The sequence below is a fragment of the Haliotis asinina genome, chromosome 8 (assembly GCF_037392515.1).
Source record: "Haliotis asinina isolate JCU_RB_2024 chromosome 8, JCU_Hal_asi_v2, whole genome shotgun sequence".
Taxonomy (NCBI): domain Eukaryota; kingdom Metazoa; phylum Mollusca; class Gastropoda; order Lepetellida; family Haliotidae; genus Haliotis; species Haliotis asinina.
In genome coordinates this window covers 66,068,540-66,092,001 of record NC_090287.1, presented here as the reverse complement: position 1 = coordinate 66,092,001, position 23,462 = coordinate 66,068,540, and the positions used below count along the sequence as shown (strand labels likewise).

The window sequence follows — 23,462 nt, the reverse complement described above, 5'->3', positions numbered from 1 at the left end:
CACCCTACACTCCACACCAGTCCACCCTACACCCCACGTCAGTCTACCCTACGCCCCACATCAGTCCACCCTACACATCCGTCTACCCTACAGCCCACATCAGTCCAGCCTACACACCAGTCCACCCTCACCCCACGTCAGTCAACCCTACACCCCACACCAGTCCACCCTACATCTGTTCACCCTGCACCCCACACCAGTCAACCCTGGCCATCATTCATTCCACATGTTATTCTGTCTGTGTACTTGTCCAAATACTCCCACCAACAACCTGCCTAGTTGTCCATGCAAGGTAAGCACACCAGCTGCACCCTGTCCCTCATTGTTTGAGTTATGGCAGTACGAGTGAGTGTTGGAGTGATTGCTGCTCTATTGATCACTGACTACCCCCCCCCCCCACCATGCCATTCACTCCGATAAGGGGCTCTGTGGCCTTTCACTCAGCGACTTTAATGTTTGATCAAGCCTCAGATAAACATTGTTAACAACAATACCTAATGTACACAGTCGCAAGTCAGCATGTGCCTCACATACAAATACACTTTAATCTAAAATTTGAACCTGTCAAGGAATGGATGTATGGTATCGACTTTCAGCAGAGCTTTGGTTTAATGATTTATGCTGAAAGTGTTTGTGCTATATATGGAGTGTATGATGTTGGCACCATGCCAGAGAGGGAGGTTTAGATAACGGTAGGTCTGTCACCATGGATCCTGTGACTGCAAACTACCTGTAGTTCCGGCGTTCACTCCGTGTGTGTGTGTGTGCTCAGTGCCTACCTGCCACGGTCAGTGAGCTAGTATGTCACCAACACTGCCTACCTGTCAGGACTTGCCAAACTGACTTTAAACACCCACTGTCTGCCAATCTTGGTCTCACATGTACTGATTTCCCACAGGTCCTGCTTGGAGAGATCCCCGAGTTCCAGACCCACCTTGATGCTGTGAGAGGAACAGGCAGTGCCCTCATCCAGCACACCCCTGACCCCACTGAGAAGTCCCGCATCCAGAGCAGCCTTGCAGAAGTGAACCGCCAGTTTTCAGCGACTCAGTCCCGAGTGCAGGAGAGGAGTCAACACCTCCAGGAAGCATCAAGGCTGACAACATTGTATGGTGATGGTACAGCAGCAGTGACAACATGGCTGAGGGAAGCAGAGGCCATCAGTGGGGCAGAGCTCAGCTGGACTGACTTTGAAACAGTCAACGAGGAACTGAAGACTTTCCAGGTAGGTTAACTCATGCCTCACTTTTGTCAAATTGCCAGGAAATTGTGCAGTGTCTGAACTTTTCATGTGTATAAATTGACCTGTCAGAGTTTTTGAAACCTTCACACCGGATATTAACCACTTCACTCTTTCATTCATTCATTCATTCATTCATTCATTCATTCATTCATTCATTCATTCATTCATTCATTCATTCATTCAAGGCAAATCCAGTATTACCTAAAAGCTCCTGTGTGAATATCCCATGTATTAATGTATATTCCTATTGAGTGAATACAGTCCCTGCCTATTCCAAGCCTGCATTCCCCTGTGTGTTTGTGGCAGCAGATCTGATTGCCTTATGAAGCTTGGTGTTTAGGGTTTCATCTCCACAATGTGGCTAATGATGCACATCAGAGCCCCCTGGCTTGTCATGCAAGAAAGATCCTCTCTGCCTGAGTGTCGGGTAGAATGGTACATTGCGTGCCTACCGCCTGTCACAGTGTCCGGGCAAGGACTGGCATTGTTGTCTGTGTGTGGGGTTAAGTGCCCAAGTCAAACTTTTAACAGGTACAGGTGGTACCACTAATGGCCAGTCATGTAAATGAATTGTGTCGGGTGGGGTGGGTGTTTTCATTCCCCGGAGATTTATTCTGCCTAGAAGAGGAATACATTGAACCAAAAGCCTGAAGTGGCAATTCAAGGCCATGTGAAAATGTCTCTGCATGTCGTACTTGATGTTGATGATGTGGTGAACGGTTTTTTTCAAATGTGTTCAAGATCCACAAATTTTCACAAAATAGAAATTCTTAACTTTTGTATTGAAGGAGATATAATTCTAAAATACTTTTTAAAAAATGATGTACAATCCTTTGTCCATTGTTTACAATCTCTTATCAGTCACTCTGACACCAAAGAGCAGAGATGAAAACATACAGCAGATAATCCAGAACATTATGTTCCAGTATGAATCCTGAACAAAATAACCCAACTGCTTGCACCACCCAACACAGTTTAGAGCTGGAGAAAAGACAAAACGCATATTCCAGCACAACCCAATAACTGTGTTTCTGACTTTAACCTGTCTAGTCAGCCTCAGTCTTTGAGCAATCTCAATAGATCCAAGATCTTACTTTACCTGACATCAATAATTCCTGTGTATTCTGCAATTATTCATGTGACAACATCAAATGCAGGTATTTGTAGAAAATGTGCACATTTCAACTTTTTGTAAGTTCCTGGGTGAGGTGTGCATGGGTAGTTATGTGAAAAGGTGAACATGCTCTTGGATCATTGCTGTTGTTGCTTTCTGGTTACAGTGGAAGCTCTTAATCTATGGTTATTGCACCAGTATCAGACAGACATAAGCTGTATTACTGTTATCTGATATTATTGCTTTATTAGTTTCCAGTCAACATTATCTTCCTTCACTAAAACTACATTCAGAGCATATCCAGAAATACTTATGGAAGACACATACTGGAATAGTTCCTGTTGTGTTCTCTTGCTTCTCCTTGTCCTAGCACCACCACCAAGAAAATAACCCCTTTCTCACAGTTTTATTGTCTTCACAATAGTCTGCCAATACCTGAAACCAAATCTGTATTACACAAGAACAAGGCATTGAGAGAAGGATTGAGCTGGTGATGAGTGTAGGTGTTGGGGAGGATGTTGGTCAGAACTAGGAACGTCAGTGTTGATACTCATTGCCCTGTATGTGTCTTGGTCCTATAGTCACGGATTGACAGACTCCTGCTGTGTTGATGTACATGTAAAATATGCCATCTCATGCCTACTTGAGACATGCTGTTGTTGTTGCCATAGCGACTGTCGGAGGAGTCCACACACAGCCAGACTCAACTGCGAAATCTCTATGTGACCTTGAAGCAGCTGAGCCAGTTCAGCAATACATCCTCAGCTGCTGCCAAGCTGGACACCATGTCACAGAGGGTGTCAAGGGTGTCTATCACTGTGCAGGATCGACTGTCAACTCTAGAGAACACACACGCCCGTATCAAGGAGTATGAGACAGACATTGGTGACATCACACGCTGGTTGGAGAAGACACGAGCACAGCTGGCAGATCGGGATCCACCACTTGATGTTAAGGCCCATCTTGCTGACAGTGAGGTATGTTGTCTATTTGTGGCAGTTTAAGAAAGATATAGTGTCCGTGTTAGGAGTAGCTTGTCTTTTCAGTATTGGGGCCCAAGTTTGAAGATCCTGTTTTGGAAGTATTTGGGTCCAAGTTTGATGGACCATGTCTTAACAGTATCAGGGTCCACATTGAAAGGTCCCTGTTCTGGAAGTAGCTGGGACCCTGTCACTGACAAGATGTTAGTATATGACTACTTATAGTGAGTGTAGGACTGGTTGTAGTGAATATAGGACTGGTTGTAGTGAATATAGGACCGGTTGTAGTGAGTATAGGACCGGTTGTAGAGTATAGACCTGGTTGTAGTGAGTATAGCACTAGTTGTAGTGAGTATACTGCTGGTTGTAGTGAGTATAGCACTAGTTGTAGTGAGTATACTATTGGTTGTAGTGAGTATACTACTGGTTATAGCACTAGTTGTAGTGAGTATAGGACTAGTTGTAGTGAGTATAGCACTAGTTTTAGTGAGTATAGCACTAGTTGTAGTGAGTATACTACTGGTTGTAGTGAGTATAGGACTAGTTGTAGTGAGTATAGCACTAGTTGTAGTGAGCATAGCACTAGTTGTAGTGAGTATAGGACTAGTTGTAGTGAGTATACTGCTGGTTGTAGTGAGTATAGGACTAGTTGTAGTGAGTATACTACTGGTTGTAGTGAGTATATTACTAGTTGTAGTGAGTGTAGAACTGCTTGTAGTGAATATAGAACTGCTTGTAGTGAGTATAGCACTAGTTGTAGTGAGTATATTACTAGTTGTAGTGAGTATATTACTAGTTGTAGTGAGTATACTACTGGTTGTAGTGAGTATACTACTAGTTGTAGTGAGTATATTACTGGTTGTATTGAGTATAGCACTAGTTGTATTGAGTATAGCACTAGTTGTAGTGCGTATATTACTGGTTGTATTGAGTATAGCACTAGTTGTATTGAGTATGGCACTAGTTGTAGTGCGTATATTACTAGTTGTAGTGAGTATACTACTAGTTGTAGTGAGTATAGCACTAGTTGTAGTGAGTATAGCACTAGTTGTAGTGAGTAGGGAGCTGGTTGTAGTGAACATAGTACTTGTTGTAGTGTGTATGTAGATCGACTGAAAGCATGTTGAGTGTAGTGTAGTTGGAGTGTTTCCCAAACAGCTGTCCTGTAGGTCAAGTGGTACAGCATGACACTGCCATTTAGTCTTGTACACTAGGGTGTGAACTTATGACAGTGCTGGCCCAGGACTTTACCAGTGTCTAACAATAATTCCTCTTGTCTGTGAAGCCAAGCCAGTTGGCTTGGTGTGTTTCTTGTCCTGAGATAATCTTTACTGATAGCACCTCCTGATTGCTGATCACTTATGGAGAGTTGTGCTGCCGAGAGAGTGCCGGAGGGACATTCCTCTGTTGCTGGGCTGTAGAGTCTGAATCTCTTGTGTCAACACCGCTGGCTAAATTTCATTAAACATGACTTGGTGTCTGTAGTAGAGTTTGTACCAGTGGTGAGCTGACCAGACAGTTGATGGGGGACAGTGTTCATACTATGAGTAGGCATACAAACACTTAACGTCAGTGTGTTGATACTATGAGTAGGCATACAAACACTTAACGTCAGTGTGTTGATACTATGAGTAGGCATACAAACACTTAACATCAGTGATTAGAATTTACAAGTGAATGCTTTCATCCAACATGTAAATACAATATATTATTGAGCAAACCCTTGATCTCTGAAATGACAAACAACTATTTTGATGATAATGTTTCAGTAGAACAGGAGGGCTGGAATTGTTTTAGGTGACACATAAAGAACACTCTCATAAAGTCTGTAGTATTTGTGCTGAGACCTTGACAGACAAGTAGTTGAAAGCTTTGAGGTAGAACTGTATATAGTGGGATAAAGGATGACTGTTTTAGACCAAAAACCAAGTGGGTGAAAATTGTTGTTCTCTTCTTGGGCTGAAAACCTGTTGTGCTCTTAAGATATAAACCTGTTGTCCTTCTCGTGGCCTGTACACCTGTTGTCCCCCTAGGATGTAAACCTCTTGTCCTCTTGGGATGTAAACTTGTGATCCATCTCTTAGGCTGTACACCTGCTGTCCTTCTCTTGGGCTGTACACCTGTTGTCCTTCTCCTGGGCTGTACACCTGCTGTCTTCTTTTGGGGATATAAACCTGTTTTCCTTCTTGGGCTTTATGCCTGCTGTCCTGATGGGATATAAACTTGTCCTTCCCTTGGGCTGTATACCTGCTGTCCTCTTGGGATGTAAACCTTCTGTCCTTTTCTTGGGATGTAAACTTGTGATCCTTCTCTTGGGCTGTACACCTGCTGTCCTTCTGTTTGGTTGTACACTTGTTGTTCTTCTCTTGGGCTGTCCACCTGCTGTCCTTCTCTTGGGATGTGAACTTGTTGTCCTTCTCTTGGGCTGTACACCTGCTGTCCTTCTCTTTGGATGTGAAGTCGTTGTCCTTCTCTTGGGCTCTACACCTGCTGTCCTTGTCTTGGGCTGTACACCTGCTGTCTTTATCTTGGGATTTCATATCATAGTTCCATCACCACAAGAGGATGTTCTTTGAGGAGCATTTAGAAATGGAATGCATAAGAAAAGCCAGATGTATGGATGTCAGCTTCTTTATTGTGAATAGCACAACATTTCTGGGCATATTCTAGCTGATGAAGGAGCAAGCATATGCTCTGAAGTGTCATGCTATTCACAATAAAGAAGTTGATATCCACAAAGCTTCTGTCTTGGAAAAACTTCTGGTGCCTTGTGCCTCGTTCCTATTGACAGTAAGACACCAGCAGTTGTGCAGCAGACATCTGGGTTCTGCTCTTCCCATGTCTGGTTCCAGCATCACGACAGTTATCAGCACCACTTCCCACTGGTCAGCCCCCTTTACTAATCAACTATTCTCTTACCCATGTTACTTATTTGCTTTTTGCTAGATAATCCCAGATTTGCAGAATTTCAGAGTTGACTTTTCACATGGTCATTAATTTTTGATTGTTTGCAAGGTTTTCAGCCATGGCTGCTGCTCCTCTCCAGCAGTTTCCAAAGCTATTTGTATTACCTGAAGTTTCCTACATGATATTTAATATTCCTGCTATTCAGTGTCATATCTTCTTACGTAACATACATTTCTTTTCATCCCCCTGGCATGTAATGCGGGGGGATATAGCCGACGCCTCGTCTGTCCGTCCATCATCGTTTTGTTTCTGGAGCATAACTCAGAAATCGTTCAGTATTTTTAGGCCAAACGTGTTAGATATATTAATCTCAGCCTATAGTTGTGCTTTTTGCTATTTACAGAGTTTTGACATTTTTTTTTTTTTTTTTCCATGGAACATTTTGGTGGTAGCCTAATGTTGGGGTGGGCTTTGTTTCCGGAGCAGAGCTAAAAAAACGTCTAATATTTTTCTGAAAAACTTGTTACATACATCAGTCAGAACCTAAAGGTGCCTTTTGCTATTTACAGAATTTATTATTCTCTATGTGTCCATGGAAACGTTTCGGACATACCAGTTCTCGAAAGTGAGAGGTGTGTTTCGTTTCCGGAGCAGAACTCAAAAACCGTTCAATATTTTTGTGCAAAACTTTTTAGATATATCAGTCAGAACCTAAAGTAGTGGTTTTTGCTATGTACAGGTTTTTGTGATATATGATTTTCTTGGTTTCCATGGAAACGTTTCTGACTTTTTTCTCAAAAGTGATAGATGTGTTTCTTTTCCAGAGCACATCTCAAAAACTTTGTAATATCTGTCAGCAAAAGTTGGCAGATATGTGTGGCAGATCCCAAAGTGGTGCCTTTTGCTCTTTACAGGTTCTTGTGGTTTATTATTTTCTCCGTTTCCATGGAAATGTATCAAACTTCGTCTCAAAATGGAGAGATGGGCTTTGTTTCCGGAGCACAACTCAAAAAACGTTCAATATTTTCTGCAAAACTTGGTAGATATGTGTGGCAGACCCTAAAGTGGTGCCTTTTGCTATATACAGGTTTTTGTGATTTATTATTTTCCCAGTCTCAGTGGAAACGTTTTGGACTTAGTCTCAAAATGGAGGGAAGGGCTTCGTTTCCGGAGCAAAACTCAAAAACCATTCAATATTTTCTGCAAAATTGTTACATACATCAGTCAGAACCTAAAATGGTGCCTTTTGGTACTTACAGGTTTTTGTGATATATTATTTTCTTAGTTTAAATGGAAACATTTCGGATGTAGTCTCAAAATGGAGGGATGGGCTTCGTTTCCGGGGCACAACTCAAAAATTTCTAAATATCTCTCTGCAAAACTTGGCAGATATTTGAGGCAGACCACAAAGTGGTGCCTTTTGCTGTTTACAGATATATGGCATTTATATTTTTCATGACTTCCATGGAAACGATTCAAACTTGTGCCTGGTCTGGTTTTTATAAAATTATGAAATATGACTACCTCAGCCACCTCCTTTTCTGAGTATAGAAAGCTGAACAGACCAACTCAAGTTCTGTACAAAATGTCAACCACTTGAAAATACCTATGGTCACATTCAGCAAATGTCATTATGAAAACAAAGACTAAATCTTAAAAAATATAATCAGTCTTAATTACTGGATGGTGTATATTTAAAAAACACACAAAAATCTTACACAAAATCACCCAATCACAGCTGTCAGATGATTCAGTCTGGAATCTGATTTGGTGTAGTATGACTGGTAAACACATGACTATGATAGAGTGACTGACGCTCCAGACTACATGTTATCTGTGAGCAGAATGTTAGTTAAAAGTGTAACCAATGTCACTGCATCAGTTCTGTAACCCTGTTACCTTGTAGTTGTATAAGCCTTTACCCTGGTTGTAGTCACCTACCTGTGTTTCAGCAACTGCTCCAAGAGCTGAGAGCCCAGAAGTCCAGGGCTCAGATGCTCCTCCAGCGGTATGAGGACCTGAGATCCATGGCAGACGTGTCTGCACCCTCTACTGGCTCACGTCTGCTTAGAGACATCCAGCAGCTGGAGGATGCAGCTGTGGAGCAGTGTGAGCAGCTGCGGGAAGTTGTGCAGGAACAGGACAGGAATGACACTGAAATTAAACAGCTCAACACTGCCATCGGTGAAGCGCAAGAAAAACTGCTTGCATCCCCAGTCCTTGCCTCAAGTGTGGATACGCTGAAACAACAGATAGCTGAACATGACGTACGTACTGACTGACTGCAGACACATACAGTCACGTGACACCAGATTCACACTGCCTCCCTCATCTGGTGGCATCACCCACCTCCTGACTACAGTGTCAACATCATTACTAACATCTCTACCTGATCTATTAACATACTAATTTGAGCCAAAGTTAAACATAACTCCAGTACGCACTCCTCTAGTTGTCACCATTGTAATTACCCTGTGTCATCACCAGATGACAACTAGCATCTGTGACTCAACAAACTAGATATCAGACTAGATTGTCAGCATCTTGTTGACAGCTAGAGGAATCCCCAATTAATTCTCATATTTGTTTGGTTTGGGATTACAGAACCTTTCACTTTGCAAATTCATAGACGTCACATATGCTATCTCATTCTTCAACTCTTTGATTCCCAGATAAGTCTTCCTTTCAAAGTCAAACCACTCAAGATTACAGTCCATGTAGAGCACATTTCTTTTCTGCAAAGAAAAGGCCAGTACTTTTTATCCCCCAGCATGTAATGCCCATCTGTCCCTCCGTCCGTAATCATTTTGTTTCCGGAGCATAACTCCGAAATCGTTCAATATTTTTCAACCAAACTTGATAAATATAGTAACCTCAGCCTATGGCTGTACCTTTGCTATTTACAGATTTTTGGCATTTATATTTTTTTTGTTTTTCCATGGAACATTTTCGTGTTAGTCTTATGGTGTGGTGGGGTTCATTTCCGGAGCAGAACTCAGAAACCGTTCAATATTTTCTGCAAAACTTGGTAGATATATCAATCTGAACCTATAGTGGTGTCTTTTGGTATTGACAGGTTTTTATCCCCCCGGCGTGTAATGCGGGGGGATATAGTCGACGCCTTGTCTGTCCGTCCGTCCATCCGTAATCATTTTGTTTCCGGAGCATAACTCAGGAACCATGCAATATTTTTAGACCAAACTTGATAGATATATTGATCTCAACCTATAGTTGTGCCTTTTGCTGTTTACAGAGTTTTGTCATTTTTATTTTTTCTGTTTTTCCATGGGACATTTTGGTGTTAGTCTTATGGAGGGGCAGGCTTCGTTTTCGGATCATAACTCAAAAACCGTTCAATATTGTTTTGCAAAACTTGGTAGATATATGTGACAGACCCCGAAGTCATGCCTTTTGCTGTGTACAGGTTTTTGTGATTTATCATTTTCTCGGTTTCCATGGAAATGTTTCGGACTTAGTCTCAAAATGGAGGAATGGGCTTCGTTTCCGGAGCAGAACTCAAAAACTGTCCAATATTTTTCTGCAAAACTTAGTAGATACACCAATCAGAAGCTGCAATGGTGCCTTTTGCTAGTTACAGGATTTTGTCATTTCTTAGTTTCTTGGTTTCCATGGAAACGATTCAGATTTTGTATCAAAAGTGAGAGGTGTGTTTCGTTTCCGGAGCAGAACTGAAAAACTTCTTAATATCTGTCAGTAAAACTTGGTAGATATGTGTTGCAACCCCAAAGTGGTGCCTTTTGCTATTTCCTTTTTTTTTTTCGATGTATTATTTTCTCGGTTCCATGAACATGTTGCTGACTTCGTTTCCAGAGCACAGCTCGAAAACCGTTTCATATCTTTCAAAAGATCTTGGCAGATATATGAGACAGACCTTGAAATGGTGACTTTGCTGGTTACAGATATATGGCATTTATAATTTTCATGAATTCCATGGAAACAATTCACACTTAGTCTAAAAAAACAATGAGTAACTCTCAGATTATTTGTCCTTTCAAACATTTGGGGGCTGGGGGGATATGTCATCTTCTGATGACTCTTGTTTTGTTTTTCCATGGAACATTTTGGGGTTAGCCTAATGGTGGGGTGGGCTTCGTTTCTGGAGCAGAACTCAAAAACCGTTCAATATTTTTCTGCCAAACTTGGTAGATATATCAATCAGAACCTAAAGTGGTGCCTTTTGCTATGTACAGGTTTTTTGTGATTTATGATTTTCTTGGTTTCCATGGAAACGTTTTGGACTTAGTCTCAAAATGGAGAGATGGCCTTCGTTTCCAGAGCAGAACTCAAAAACTATTCAGTATTTTTCTGCAAAACTTGTTACATACATGAGTCAGAAGCTAAAGTGGTGCCTTTTGGTATTTACAGATTTTTGTGATTTCTTAGTTTCTCGGTTTCCATGGAAACGATTCAGACTTTGTCGCAAAAGTGAGAGGTATGTTTCATTTCCGGAGCACATCTCAAAAGGTAATATCATATCTGTCAGCAAAACTTGGTAGATATATGTGTCAGACCACAATGTGGTGCCTTTTGCTATTTACAGGATTTATCATTTTGGGGGTTTCCATGGAAACATTTCAGACTTAGTCTGAAAATGGAGGGATGGGCTTCACAACTTTCACAACTCAAAAACTTCTAAATCTCTTTTTGCAAAACTTGGCAGAGACCCTAAAGTGGTGCCTTTTGCTATTTACAGATTTTTGTCAATTTCATTTTCCTAGTTTCCATGGAAAAGTTCTAACTTAGTCTCAAAATGGAAGGACAGGTTTCATTTCCAGGGCACAACTCGAAAACCATTTGATATCTTTCAACAGATCTTGGCAGAGACAGATCTAGAAGTCGTGACTTTTGCTGCTTACAGATATATGGCATTTATATTTTTCATGACAATTCAAACTTAATCTTAGGAAACATCAAGTAACTGTCAGATGATTTGTCCTTTCAAATATGTGGGGGCTGGGGGGATATGTCATCTTCTGATGACTCTTGTTTCAATAGTTAAAGGCTTGGAGTTTTGTTTCCTTTGAAGAACTAACACTTTTATTTCTCTCTGTCTTCCTTATACCAACTGTAACAAAGTTTACAAACCTATGGACTATGTTTTGTTTGGCAAATAATATTTTCTCTTTTGAGCTACACCCAGCACAATTGGATTTACATAACCTTTCATTGCAGTTTAATCAGTTTTGACATTTGTGTTGTCCGCTTTTCTAATATTGTCAGATTCTGTTTAATTGATTAGTTTCATTATGCTCTGGTAACATTCAAACATTGTAATGTAATATGTCTGTCTATCTTTGTCTCAGCTGAAAAATATAAATCTGTAATTGTAGACAAGAGTGAAGCATTCATAAAATGTCCCGTTAGTGCTTTACCAATTGTGTGCAACCATGCTTGCTAAGTCTTCAATTGTTGTTTGCCATATATCTTTGATTTCCGTCATATACATACATAACATTGCTGTGTCTCTGGTCATATGGCTTGTACTGGTACTACCTGCTGCTTCTGGCTGCTGTATCACTGCTGTGTATATTATGTTTACCTGTTGCTTGACTTGACATCTCCTCCTGTACACCTACAGCTGTGTCAACTGAATGTCCTACCGGCCTGTCTGAGACACACCTGGATCCTTGTCTGGTATTTCCTGTATTTCCTCTGTTCCTACTGATCAACTGATTTCTTCCAATTTCAATTTACCCAGCTGTACTAACACATTACCCATGACACCTGTGTGAAGCTCACTGGTTGTACTTACATGTTACCCATGGCTCCTCTGTGAAGCACACCTGGTTGTCCTAAAATGCTACCAATGCCACCTGTGTGACAATCATCTGGTTGTACTTACTTGTTACCCATAACACCTGTGTGATGCTCTCCTGGTTGAACTAACATGTTTCCATGACACCTGTGTGAAACTCATCAGGTTGAACTAACATGTTACCCTTGACACCTGTATGAAGCCCACCTGGTTGTCCTAACATGTTACCCATAACTCTTGTGTGATGCTCTCCAGGTTGAACTAACATGTTTCCATGACACCTGTGTGAAGCTCAACTGGTTGTACTAACATGTTACCCTTGACACCTGCTGTGAAGCCCACCTGGTTGTCCTAACATGTTACCCATAACACATGTGTGATGCTCTCCTGGTTGAACTAACATGTTACCCTTGACACCTGTGTGAAGCTCAAATGGTTGTACTAACATGTTACCCTTGACACCTGCTGTGAAGCCCACCTGGTTGCCCTAACATGTTACCCTTGACACCTGTATGAAGCCAACCTGGTTGTCCTAACATGTTACCCGTATCACCATTGCAAAGTTCACCTGTTTGTACTTACTGGTTACTCTGTGAAGCTCACCTGGTTGTATTAATATCTTACCCATGACACCTGTGTGAAGCTCACCTGGTTGTACTTACATGTTAGCCATAACACTCAAGTGTAGCTTCCCTGGTGGTACTAACACGTTACCATGACACCTGTGTGAAGCCTCCCTGACTCACATGAGCTGACTTCTTCCTGTCTCTGTTGTCCACACTCTGCCAACTCTGATGCAGTGGATGTTTCTGTTGCTGTTGCTGTTGCTGTTTCTGTTGCTGCACAGCTTGACGTGAATTTGATGTCCACCGTGACTGATTGTGTATCTGTTGCCAGCCATTGCAAACCATGTTTGCCGTACGCCACGTCCAGGTGTCTGACATGTGATAAAGTTGGTATTTCAGGCTAGACGTGGTGTTGACAGCTGACTGCCTATTGGCAGGATGGACATGGGTGGAAGTAGAAGATGTTGTGTGGATGTTGTAGATGTTTCGATGTCGACTGCTGTCCCATATGATCTAAACTAATGATAGTACATGGAGGAGGATACAGCAGGTTGCATGTAGCTAGTGTTGGTGTGTGTGTGTCTGATGTATATACATCCACAACTAGCTGTATGAAATGTCAGGAAGTTGCATAGTTGATGGAAGTAAAGCAACCAACTGGATGGATTTGATACATGGTTCTATAATGCCAGAGAAAAACTGGGGTCAAAGTTGAACTTTATTCATGTTCAGAAGTGATTTCTTTATAACTATGTCCCTTGTGGTTTTTGCAGCAACTCCTTAGAATATTTAGAGATTAACCAAGTTTACTCCAGTTCACCTGCACCTTGCCTACATCACTCCAAGGATTTTACAGTAGATCTTTTTCATGAGCACGATGCTTTATTGAAACTATGACAACTTACACTTAATTCACCTTTCCTTATGCTTACTGGGTTGTTTTTGCTCCATGTCTGATGGAGATGAAAATGCACAAGGGTGGGTATGTCCTGTGTGAATCATCAGTGTAGGGACACTGTTGACCGAAGGGACACTGATGTATCTGCATGCTGACACCTAAGGATTGATCAACGATAGAACTGTTGTCATGTGAATTATTGTTTATATGTTATTGTAATATCTAATAGTACGTATATGAATATGATCAATATGACGTTGTCAGCCGATGTGCCATGGATAATGGCCGTGGTAGAGGTAAGCTACCCTGACAGGTGGCTGCTGCATCATATGTAGACCTACCTGTATGTAGACCTACCTGAATGTGTGTAGCATGTGTCTAAACTGCATGCCTGTTACCCCTGCTTGCTTTCAGACTCTAGCAGCACAGATTAAGACTTACCAAGCCCGGCTCAGCCAGATCAATGAAAAGAACCGAGGGTTGTCTGAGCGCAGCCTCCAGCGCAGCCCCACTCTAGTCCGCAGACGCTTCCTAATGAACACTAGTGCCGGTAGCAGTGGATTCTCTAGTACCCATTTCCACAATCATAGTTCACCTCACTTTGGCTACATGGACAGTATTGAAGACAGTGGTGCTCACATGTCTGACTCTCTCAACACAATGCCATCCAGTCTCTCCTGGTCATCACTCTCCGACAGATCAGACCGCACATCAACCACAATTCGCAGTGTGGGACATCCAGGGGACCGTCATCGGGAACAGGCAGACAGCTTTGACAGCTTCCGGTCCCAGAGTCTCACGAGTCTCCATTCTGAGAGAGGAGGACGTGGTGGAGACAGACCATCACCCTTCCAACCAATCAAAAATCAAAACAACACCGACAAGGTAGCTGGGAGTGTCATCGCACAACTGCATGGTTCTGTCCAGGCACAACCTTCTCTTCATGTGGCCAAGGGGAGATCACTCTCACCCTACTCTGCATCTCTGGACTTTGCTTCTTCACTCACAGATTTGCACTCGCGAGGCCGCAGGGCTTATACTCCTCCACGAATGCGCTCACTCTCTCCTAAACCCTCTTCAGCACCCTCTACTAACACCGCCACTCGCAGTCCCCTGAAGTGGGTGGGTCTACTCTCTACAGTACTCACATAACTGCTTGTGCTTGCTTAATGTATAGCATTCAGTTACCTGCAGTAATCTATTGCATTCATGTATTGTTCTTAGCAATTAACAGAATTATGAGGCTTGCTATCAGAGGGATGTCCATAATGCTTTGCTAGTCTGAGAGTCAGCATCTTGTCAACACTTTGAATAGAAAGGCATGTACGTAACAAGTCTATTCAAGCAATGGGTCAAGTGTCTGTCCTTGTAAGGCAACTTAGCCATATCTCTTGGACAAAATACATAGATCAGTGGTATCTGTATTGGAAGCAGGAAGAACAGAGACGAAATGACTTCACATCTAACACAAATCATGAAACTTCCATTTCAGAATTGATAAAAAAAGTTTCTGACTGACAGGACTAGTTATGTTTTGACTCACCCTCTGAGGTTTCTTATTCTATCACGACTCAGTAAAAGTATGTTATGATAGGTCAGTCAGGGTATCATCCAATCAGCAGTCTAACAACCATTCAGACCAATCAAGTCTGAGTTCAGGATTGTCATGGTAGAATAAAAAACAACTTGTATTGTGAACCAGAAGTCTTGTCATATATTTTACCTGTACAAATTTGTAACCGATACACTTGTAATGCCATGATAACACATCAAGTCAGTGGTAAGAGAAGTTCAATTTACAACAGTTGGTTTTGTCTTCCTTGCAGAGTAACACGTTTTTTGCCAAAACAGAGATTCACATTCAGTGTTCATGACGGGCTTGCTCCACCATCACCCTCCTGCTCGACTATGACCCTCCTGCTCCCTGCACGTAGCTAGCTATACTGACTCTGTGTGTTGTGCTATTAGTGTGTCATGCTACAGGTGTTTCATGTTACAACTTATTGGATCACCATGTATACTGACTCCCTGTCTTATGATGTAGGTGCCCCCAGGGACTGAACGATCCTCTGAGTTGGTGGAGCTCAACACATCCTGGGCCAGTCTGCAGGAACAGGTGGGAAACCATTGTCACTTGATCAAGGCAGTAGGATGATGTATATGTATTGATTCACTGAGATTGCCATTGTTTTGCTACTGAAATGTACCGTTTCAGTGTGATTGTAATGGATCGAAATTTGAAGAATCAAAGAGTTGTCACTAAATACAGCTTGCTCTGCATGTACTCCACTGACTGTGTCAGTCATCATTTGGTGTTGTGTGGAGAACTTGAAATACGTCCCTCCAGTCTTGACAGAGCAGTGTCTGACTATATGTGTAGTAGAAGGTCAGACAGTCAATTGTTCTGTGTCATGGAGGGCTGTTATGTGAATTAGAAGGTCAGACAGTCAATGGTTCTGTGTCATGGAGGGCTGGTTTGTGTAGTAGAAGGTCAGACAGTCAGTGATTCCTGTTAGGTAGGAAGGTTATGTTTAATATAAGGTCAGACAGTCAGCAAGGTCAGTGGTTCTGGGTCATAGAGGGCTGTTGTATGTGTAACAGAAGGTCAGACAGTCAATGGCTCTGTCATTGACAGCTCAGTGAGTTGATGTGCAGATCTGTTTCATGAATGGCTGGGTGCAGTGAGGCGTGACACACACAGAGGAGGGCTGTGAGCTCAGGGACTGTATGCAGAAGACTGACAGTGTGGTGCTGTCCCTGAATGCTGCCACCTGAATGCCAACAGCGCTGACCCGGGCAGTCTTTTGAAGTCATGCCGTTATGGCACATGGAGTGAATGCTATGATAAAAGCTCATGTGTCGTCCATTTAACGGAAGAGACAATATGAATAAAATTGTCAATATGAAGTGCTTGTCATTCATGCAGACATAAACACTGTTTGATAAGACATGGCTGGTGTAATAGTGACAGCGTATAAAGGCGGCAGTGTATGGTGGTGGCAGCAGTAAAGGGCACAATGCTAGATAGCATAGGCTGGTGCTGCGCCGTCAGTGTTGTCCCTCGTCATGTTGTCACTTGCTTCCTGACTTGTACCACTTCATTTTTGTCTGACTAATGAGGTTAGCCTACCTGAGCACTTGAAACCTGACTGACAATGCTAGTGTCTACCTGAAAGGTGTCATGTGGATTTTGTGAGTAAACTCAGACGGGTTTGGCACTCTGTGTCTCATAATGGTGATGGCAGGTGGTATCAGTGTCAATGATGCAGTAATAGATAGATGTCCAAGGTACACAGTGCTAGACATGTCTACCATTGCCAAACCACAACACTCACAGTGCCAGACATGTCTACCATTGCCAAACCACAACACTCACAGTGACACAAGGTTGGATCCACAACTCTAGTAGGGAGTTGAAGCTGACATCAGTCATCCATGTTGCAGGTTGTAGCCAAGGAGAAGGAACTTCACAGTGCTCTACAACAACAAGAGGACTACCAGCGCTCTGTACAGGAAGTAACAGCAAAGATGGAGCATGCTCAGAAGAGACTGTCCAGCAGACCTCTCAGCCCAACAGACTCCTTTGACAGACAACAAGATGACCACAAGGTCAGTAGTGTCTTGTGTGCTAGAATCAGCTGATGTGATCTATAGTGAATCATATTGACAGGTGAAGCAAGGTGGTCTTCTGATTGAAGGATGAAGACAGGTGGTGTTGGGTGGATTAGGGTAAAGACAGGTGGTGTTGGCTGAATTAGGGTAAAGACACGAGGTGTTGGCTGGATTAGGGTAAAGACAGGTGATGTTGGCTGGATTAGGGTAAAGACAGGTGGTGTTGGCTGGATTAGGGTAAAGACAGGTGTTGTTGGCTGGATTAGGGTAAAGACAGGTGGTGTTGGCTGGATTAGGGTAAAGACAGGTGGTGTTGGCTGGATTAGGGTAAAGACAGGAGTAACTGGATTAGTTGATTGACGAGAGTGCATTATGTTACTATTTCCATTGCTTGAAAATCTGACAGGTGATTAGTGTGCTTATCTACCACCTGACCCAGACTTGCATGTATGTGAGTTAGTAAAGAACTGATTCATGTATATTGCTTTTGATTATGTTCCAGGAAACTCTGTCTGAGATAGATAGTATTAAGAATGATATTATCCAACTTAAAGAGCAAAGTCAAATGATCCTTGAAAAGTCTGATCCTGAGGGACATAAAGCAATGGAGGCAACACTGACAATGCTGACAGACCGAGCAGAGAACTTGCAGGTGATGGCCAGTGAAGCGGGCCGTAAACTACAGGTAAGAGGGATTGCTTGAACTGACTGATTTCATGATGGGTTGGGAGGAGAATGTATTATTCCAGGACTTTTATAGTACAAATAGAACGATGATGTATTCCACATCAGACGACGCCCTAGTACTGCTTGCTTGAATAGTGTCAGAAATGGTGAGATTAATGATGTATTCTATAAAGTTTCTGTCCGTTTGCTTTTCCTACAATCACAGTGGATGATATACCAGAGAATTTCACACACAATTCAAACCAGCAAACTGTATTTGTGTACAACATGGTGCACCGAGTGGCTGAAGACTTGTATGATCTGTGGGGAGTTGAGTTTGATGATACGATGTGCTGTTGAAACTGACACTAACTGATCAAGGGAAAAAATACCTGTGTTATATAAATATCCTATAATAATAATAATAACTTATGAATGAAAGTAATGGATGGAGAGGATGAGAATGTATATCACTTAGGGGATCTGCATCAAGATGCAAGAACTGCAGATGTGTACCTAAGGGCTAATATATTTAATGAGGTCATTCGTTTGTCCGCTGATGTCCTATTGCAAGGGACATAAGCCTGTTGTACATTAAGGAAACAGAGCTGTTAGTAAATGTGAAAAACATTTTAAAAGACAGTTTAGTGCCTGAAAGTGTTTCACTTGTGATGGGTGTATCGTCTTGGCTATCAAACTACTTGGTAAATAGTTTTTGTGGTCAAAAACTGCAAGTAAAACAGGTTTGTTTCCTGTGAACTTGCCATTTCACTCCCTTGTTTTGCAGGCAGCTGTTAAAGATCAGGAGAAGCACAATATTCTGCTGGAGGCCTACAAGACGCGTGTGAAGGATGTGGAGACATGGCTGTCAGACACGAGAGTGAAACATGCGACCAGCACACTGCCAACTGACACACTGGAAGACCTCCAGACACAAATGGACAGCACCAGGGTGAGTAGAACTGAGTCAGCCACTGTTCCACAAGTCTTGTCACATTTAGCCAGTGAGCTGCTTACAGTTCTCATACTAGAATAATCAGTATTTAACTTGGTGCCACAATATATATACATGTACATGCAGCCATTACTCACTGATTCCCAGGAGGTCCAGGAGGAGGTGAATGAGCATCTGCGTCTAGTGTCGGATCTTGCCGTGCAATGTGACGCCCTGTGTGAGCAGGAGACGCCCACCAGTGCCGAAAAGCTGAGAACCCAGCTGGCCAGCCTGCAGAAGAAGCTTGGGGACTTCAAGCTGGAGACCATCGACAAGCAGAGCCAGTTGCGTGGTGCAATCAAGGGTGCAGACAAGAGACAGCGGGAAATGTTGGACTACGAGGACAATGTTCAGAAATTGCAGCAGTGGATGAGTGACACAAAACAGATGACTGTCCCTGCCGTCATGTCTGCAGACTACACCACCATGATGCCAGAACGTCACCGCCTCCAACAGGTACTGCATCCCCATGTCCCAGGGAGACTATTAAGTATAGGAGAAAACATGCATCCGAGGTTTTGGTAGACAGTATAAAACCAGAGGGGAGGGGATTTCCCAAGTAATTGAGGAAAAACTTCACTCCTTGATCCATTGGCCATGTTGCCAAATATGGTGACCTTAGTCAGAATTGTACAATTGCCTATGTGTTTCACGGGGATGTGTTGTTATAATGACTACTGGCTGAGTGTGTTATCATCTCAAGGCAGAAACAGTGCGGGACAGGGGTAAGTAAGGGTTAACAAGCTGTAACACACTCGGTTCCTTCACGGTTCTAGGTATGTTGGGAGGAATATTGTATATCCACTGGTATCATATCACATGTATGTATATCCTGGGGCAGCACTAGCGGGGTTCTGTGGAAGCATAGATACCATGTATTCACTGCTGGTCACAGGAGCAGGCTATGAAGTATCTAGTGCACCCACTCTGTGAGTGTCATCATATATTTTTTTACCAGGCTCAGACATCCTTATGTAGACCACCATGATATGCTTGGAATATTACGGTCAAACAGTGTTAAACATCTTTTACTCACTCTTCCCAAAAGTAGCAGAGAGTTTTTTAGAAACTTTTTAGCCATGAACTATGAGGAGAGTTTTATGTATATAAAACTTCTTTAAGATAATATGAGCGTCGTTTTGGTGTAGCTACTTACACCATCATTAAGCAGCTGATTATCTTCTCAATATTCATCACAGCAACTTTTAAATGCCACTTAAAGAAGTTTTGGGGTTTTTTTGTCATGTAGAGTTATCAAGATTTCCATCAGAAATGGGAGGTCCTTCAGACAAACTGTCTCTCAGTTCCTTTATTCTTGTTTTGTTGTGACTTTCTCCAGGACCTGACATCTGGACTAGTGGAGCATCGCCAACTTGTCCAGCAAATATCTGTGACTGGTCAGCGGTCCAGAGACACAGCAATGATGTCTGATACATCCGAGAGGGTTGCTCCGGCCTTAGGAGAAGCAGAGTTACATTTGAGATGGGAAGAACTGCAGAAGGATTTGGCTGAGAAGAAACAGACCCTGGAGGACCTGGTGAAGTCTAGAAGACCTCGAGTGAGTATGAACTGAACACTTCATGTACACTTGTGTCCCAGACCTGTAGGTCAACAGAATGCTTATGTTTAGATGGGTTGTTCTTACATTCCTTGTCATGCAGATCACAACTTTACATCTTTACCTGACTGATTACCAAATGAATGCAAATGTGTCTTGCCAGGAGGTACCAGTCGCAAGTTTCCGGCGTCAGAGCCTGACCCCAGGGTTAGACCCCAGTAGAAACCTGGAGGAGATCCGGCAGATTGTGGTTGACCTGGGCGAGTGCTGGGAGCAGCTCCAGGGTCAGGTGGAGGACAGGCAGGTCCGTGTGGAGCAGGCACTCTCCTTCCAGCAGCAGTATCAGCAGGCTCTCCTCACCATCTCCTCCTGGCTGGACTCCGCCCAACACCGCCTCCTTACCCCTGACACTGGTCGCAACACACAACAACAACTGCATGAAAATGAGGTCAGCCATCAAATTGAAGAATAGGAATATATAACAAACATCACATCACATCTGTCTGCATGTTTACATCTTTTATTTAATGTCAGCACAGTCTTTTAATAAATGTCACTTCTGATCTCTACAGAATCTTCAACGAGAAATTCAAGTTTTACAAGGGGAGATAACCACCATGAAGGATCAGGCGCAGAATCTTTTGTCCACTACCAGTGGAGAGAGTAGTCAGCTGATTCAGCAGTCTCTCACAAACCTCAATGATAGAGTCTCCATGTTGGAGCGCCAGGCTCAGCATCAGGGTCAGGAGCTCAGGGTGGTGGACTCTCACTGGCAACAGTATCAAGTAAGTACTACTGCATACTATATCAGGTGATTGCTGTTGATTGGAAGGAGTCTGCCAAGAGTGTGTGAGTGAAAACACACAAATCATGCCATGTTTCCTTCGTACAGGATGAAGTGGACAACCTACAAAGACAGTTGCAGGACACCCAGCGCTTGATCCACTCCCGACCCCCATCATCTGCCACTGGTGATGATCTGGTGGACACGGTCCAGGTAACCATCCTATTGCCTGTCTCAAGTCAGTCACTGATTCTAGATCATAATACAAGGTCTACAACATGGTTCAAATTGTTCATGATTAGCTGTGCTTAACATGAGTTTGTATATGCTGTAGTCATGTTTGTTTGCCAACCAGGCTACTGACCGATGTGAGACCAAAGAGGTAAGACATTTATTATACGAGGTGAAGGTCACATGAAATCATTAGCCTGCAGTATCACTTTGTCCACACCCTGTCAACAGTATGCTTGAATCTTACATTTGTAGACAGACACAAGCCATCAGTTCCGACATTAATGCATGCTTGATACATCTTTTAAGGTGTTGTGTTTATCAGGCTTTTACACTCAGGCTTTGTAGCAGAGCCATGCTGTCACATGTCACTTTGATGCATTGAGTCATGATCAGGACAGTTCAGATGTCAGTGCATGTGCAGTGTGCAGCATGTTCTATTTTTAGCTTCTGTTGATATAGATGAAGTAGAATGGTGATGGTGTTGATGTAATTGATTGGTCACTTCAACATATTTCAACAAGAATATTCTGATCAACATCTGTGAGAACTAGACCCACAGGTGGTGATATTCTGCTGTGATATTACTGCCACACCACAATCAGAAATGGTAATAAATACAAATTACAACATGTTTTGAAAAATGCCTTTAGGATGCATTTTTTCAAGGTTATTTTGATATTGGTGGTGGAGTTCACATTCGTCATTAGCTGAAATAAATTAAAGAAATTCATGAGTTGAAAACTTGAATTTTGCAAACCCTATCATCAGCAGCCTCTTGTATATCATGTGGCCATTACACATCTGACCACAGCAGCATTACAGTGCCACCTTGTCCCTTACCTCAGACTAGGGCATGTTACCATGCCACCTTGTCCCTTACCTCAGACTAGGGCATGTTACCATGCCACCTTGTCCCTTACCTCAGACTAGGACATGTTACCATGCCACCTTGTCCCTTACCTCAGACTAGGGCATGTTACCATGCCACCTTGTCCCTTACCTCAGACTAGGGCATGTTGCAGAGCCATCTTGTCCCTTACATCAGACTTGAGCATGTTATAGTGCCACCTTGTCCCTGACATAAGTGTCACATGTGTGATGTGTTATTCTCACGGTCTTGGTCCTAGGAAATGGAGACACACCTCCACCAGTGTGAAGGCAAGCTTGAAAGCCTCAAGAAGAAGGAAACAGAGTTATCTGCCCTTTATCCACAAGGCGTGTTTCCTTCTGAGCTGCGGACTCTACAGACCAACTACATGGATCTACAACGCAGGGTGAGTGTCAGCTGAACAAACATAGGCTTAAAGGGAATATGAGTTAATGAGTTTTTAGATATATAAAGCTCAAACAACTTAGTTATTCTATTCACCAAACTCGAATCGATTTCAGTTCATTCTGGGAAATGCGTTTTTGCAAATTTTAGTAAAAACTCGAATTTTAAGTAAAAACTGAGACTTAAGAAGTTTGTTTTGATAAATCGGGGCCAGATTGGACATCAGGCAGTGGCCTTGTTCTGAACACTACACGATTCACGTGTGAGAGTCCTTGTTTTGACACATTGATTGTTCAGAGTAACTATACAATCCAAAAGCTGTTACGCTTTCTTCTTCACTGTGGTGTGGTGTATGCAGGTGTCTGAAAGGAGAGCCAGTTTGCTGCAGCTTGCGTCTGGTCAGGAGCAGTACGAGAAGCTCCTCAAGGACTACGCTCAGTTCATCGAGACCGCTGAGGGTAAACTGAGGTCAGAGGAGATCGCATCCAGTGATTTGATCCACTTACGCCATCAACTCACTGCACATAAGGTTGGAATAATTCCATGGAGTTTTCCTAAACATTCAACTTGTGAATGTTTAGGCTAGTTTTTGAGACCAACATGCAATAAGAAGTTAAATTAGTCTTACAAGACAATTATTTATGTTGTTTCACAGTTCCACAGTGATGATGGGACCTACATTCATTTGTATTACATTCATAATACAGGAACAATTTTTATATCATGCATGGTGATGGGGAAGGGGTTGAAATGTTTGCTCATTATGCAAAAAAAACCGCGTTCAATTCTGGTGTTTCTCGCTGTGATAATCCGGGGGTGTTGATAAAAGGAGTGTAAAACTAAGCTGTCGCACTCAG

General features: G+C 42.6%; 1 protein-coding gene across 2 annotated transcripts in view; it reads left to right on the top strand.

The window, feature by feature from the left end:
• The window catches only part of LOC137293555 (muscle-specific protein 300 kDa-like), a 210,871-nt gene that overhangs the window by 162,064 nt on the left and 25,345 nt on the right, over positions 1–23,462 (top strand). For both annotated transcript variants that reach the window (XM_067824182.1, XM_067824181.1), the window contains exons 99-114: positions 899–1,225; positions 3,029–3,334; positions 8,197–8,511; positions 13,899–14,369; positions 15,529–15,600; positions 16,929–17,093; positions 17,599–17,781; positions 18,550–18,714; positions 18,865–19,212; positions 20,096–20,314; positions 20,478–20,762; positions 20,887–21,099; positions 21,207–21,311; positions 21,454–21,480; positions 22,460–22,606; positions 22,964–23,134. In XM_067824182.1, coding sequence (XP_067680283.1) covers positions 899–1,225; positions 3,029–3,334; positions 8,197–8,511; positions 13,899–14,369; positions 15,529–15,600; positions 16,929–17,093; positions 17,599–17,781; positions 18,550–18,714; positions 18,865–19,212; positions 20,096–20,314; positions 20,478–20,762; positions 20,887–21,099; positions 21,207–21,311; positions 21,454–21,480; positions 22,460–22,606; positions 22,964–23,134 — 3,519 coding nt within the window. The remainder of the gene's footprint in view (positions 1–898; positions 1,226–3,028; positions 3,335–8,196; positions 8,512–13,898; positions 14,370–15,528; positions 15,601–16,928; positions 17,094–17,598; positions 17,782–18,549; positions 18,715–18,864; positions 19,213–20,095; positions 20,315–20,477; positions 20,763–20,886; positions 21,100–21,206; positions 21,312–21,453; positions 21,481–22,459; positions 22,607–22,963; positions 23,135–23,462) is intronic.